A 2,487-nucleotide genomic window follows, 5' to 3' on the forward strand; every position below is an offset into this window, starting at 1 on the left:
TTTAAATTCTTTTGTTTGGATGAAGTATTAAAATACATACAAATTTATTCAATTTTGGTAAAAAAAATCTTTAGAGTGTGTTTGGACGAGGCAATTAAGAATTTTCAAAGAATTTAAAATTCTAAGCAATTCAAATGATTCAATTAAAATTTATTCAATTTTAAATTCTTTTGTTTGGATGAAGCATTAAAATGATTCATTGTTAAATTTTTTGGTCATTTTCATCAATTTTATAACTTTTGGGGCAAATTTGAAATATAAAAAATAGGGACTAATTTGTAATTTTTGAAAATTTTAAGGGACCATTTTGTAAATTTGTAAAATTATTAGGGACTTAGTTGCAATTTTATGAAAAATTTTGGGATAAATTTATAATTTTAGGGATAAATTTATAATTTTAATAAATATTGGACTATTTTGCAAATTTAGAAAAATTTATAAGAAACAATTTAACACTCAAATTATGAAGCAATTTCAAATTCTTTACTTTTTGGTGTCATTTGAAATTCTTTAAATTTAACTTGATTAAAATATTTCATAAATTTAAATTATTTTAACAATTCTACATTTTTTTTTTATCTAAATAATAAATTTTAGTCAAATTATTTTAATTTCCTAAAAAAATTATTTTTTCTTATTAAAATACTCCATCCAAACATATTCTATACTCTTTAAGTTATTGTTTGGATTTGGACGAATGCAATGCAACTATCAACATCAACAGGTTGCTTAAGAAAACAGCTTTCACGTTTCACCTTTCACCGTCAGCGTACAGCTCACGCGTTCTCGCACCTTCTTTTCATCCACCAATAATAAACAACTACAAACTTCTCTTAAAAATAATCCAAAATTAAAATAGAATACGATCCTCTTTATCTTTCCACCCAAACACGGTTAATCAAATTCCCAAACCCCCTCTAATCACCTTCCACGTGTCTCTCTCAACCCAATCTCAACCGTTCATAAACTAGTGGCCCAAAGCACCGCCTCAACCTCACTCTATATAAACCCCAAACACTTCCATTCATTCCTCAATATTTCTCAAATAAATTTTCTGAAGTCTCTCGAAGCCTTTTCTCACGGGTTAGTTTCTTTTTCCTTTTCGATTTTCTTCGTGATTTTTGATTCATGTAATCACTCTAATTTATTTTAGGGTTTTGTTAAATTTTTTCAATTTTGTATTTAAGATCGCGATGAATTTTTACGTATCTTTCTAAGAAAAGTTTGTGCTGATTGGTGTTGTTTGTTTCCTTGCAGTTGTTATCTTTGTTCGGTGTTGTAAAGTTTCCATCAAGAAAAGTACATGGTTGCGTTAGAAATCCAGGTCCCAACTTCATATGATCCATTTTCCGAAGCGATAGAATCAGACGCTCCTGGAGCGAAAGAGTATGTTCATATACGAATTCAACAAAGGAATGGAAAAAAGAGCCTAACAACTGTTCAAGGACTAAAGAAAGAGTTCAGCTACGAGAAGATTCTGAAGGATCTCAAGAAAGAGTTCTGCTGCAACGGGAATGTTGTACAGGATAAGGAGCTTGGTAAAGTTATTCAACTTCAAGGTGATCAGAGGAAGAAGGTTTCACAGTTTTTGGTTCAGGTTGGGCTTGTGAGGAAGGATCAGATTAAGATTCATGGTTTTTGAAGGGTTTGGGTTTTTATAGATTGGGGTATTTGAAGCTGCTGAAGTTGGAGTGTCTTTTGATTTGTTTTAGTTTGATTGCTGTTATTTAAATAATAGGTGTGGTTTGATTATAGTTTTGTTTTATAGTTTGAGTCTATGGATTTTGTGGATGAATTTATATGTATGCAAGGCACTTCAAATATAATAAAACTTTATGATTTGGTTTTAAGAAATAATTTAATTAAAAATCAGGATAAGTTATGCCATTGCAAACCAAAAGCACAATTCTCAGACTTCCAAACACATTGGTTGCTGTCCAGAATCAGCCGAAAAATTCTCAGACTTCCAAAACTAACTAAAGTTGCTTCTATAACCAGTAAAAATAATCAGAATTACAAACAAAAACTGCTCTATAACCGGTAAAAAGAACCAAAATTACAAGCCAAAAGTTACTCCTAAACCAGCAATGAATTTAAGTTTTTATCATCCGATTAGTGGGGAAATTAGGGCCGTTCAAAATAAACTATGAACTGGACCTTCGAACCAAAATGCATTGAAGTTGAATTGAATTGAACTAAAACCGTAATTATACCGAACCAAAACCTAAAACAAAATAGTTTAACGGTTCGATTTTTTAATAAACGGTAAAATTGAAACAAAACTGTAATCGATTTTTCAATAAACGGTAAAGTATCAAAACTGAATTGAATTGAACCAAAACAGAAATTCTAACCGAACCAAAACCTAAAACAAAATAGTTTAATTTTTTTTAATAAACGGTAAAATTGAAACAAAATTGTAATTGATTTTTTAATAAAAAACTGATAGTGCTAAGAGCATTAAGGACTTTAGACCTATAAGGATGC

The 2,487-nt window shown here is 29.8% G+C and overlaps 1 protein-coding gene across 1 annotated transcript; it reads left to right on the plus strand.

The window, feature by feature from the left end:
* The first annotated feature begins 929 nt into the window (after positions 1-929).
* Positions 930-1,754, plus strand: LOC131642125 (protein translation factor SUI1 homolog 2-like). The gene is made up of 2 exons (XM_058912409.1): positions 930-1,083; positions 1,258-1,754. The coding sequence occupies exon 2, from the start codon at positions 1,304-1,306 to the stop codon at positions 1,640-1,642; it is 339 nt and encodes a 112-aa protein (XP_058768392.1). The 5' UTR covers positions 930-1,083; positions 1,258-1,303; the 3' UTR covers positions 1,643-1,754.
* Positions 1,755-2,487: the final 733 nt, after the last annotated feature.

This window comes from Vicia villosa, unplaced genomic scaffold (assembly GCF_029867415.1).
Source record: "Vicia villosa cultivar HV-30 ecotype Madison, WI unplaced genomic scaffold, Vvil1.0 ctg.004531F_1_1, whole genome shotgun sequence".
Taxonomy (NCBI): Eukaryota; Viridiplantae; Streptophyta; class Magnoliopsida; order Fabales; family Fabaceae; genus Vicia; species Vicia villosa.

What these genes read in the sequence shown, in the direction of transcription:
- LOC131642125 (XM_058912409.1), top strand. Translation starts at nt 1,304, where the DNA reads ATGGTTGCGTTAGAAATCCAGGTCCCAACTTCATATGATCCATTTTCC.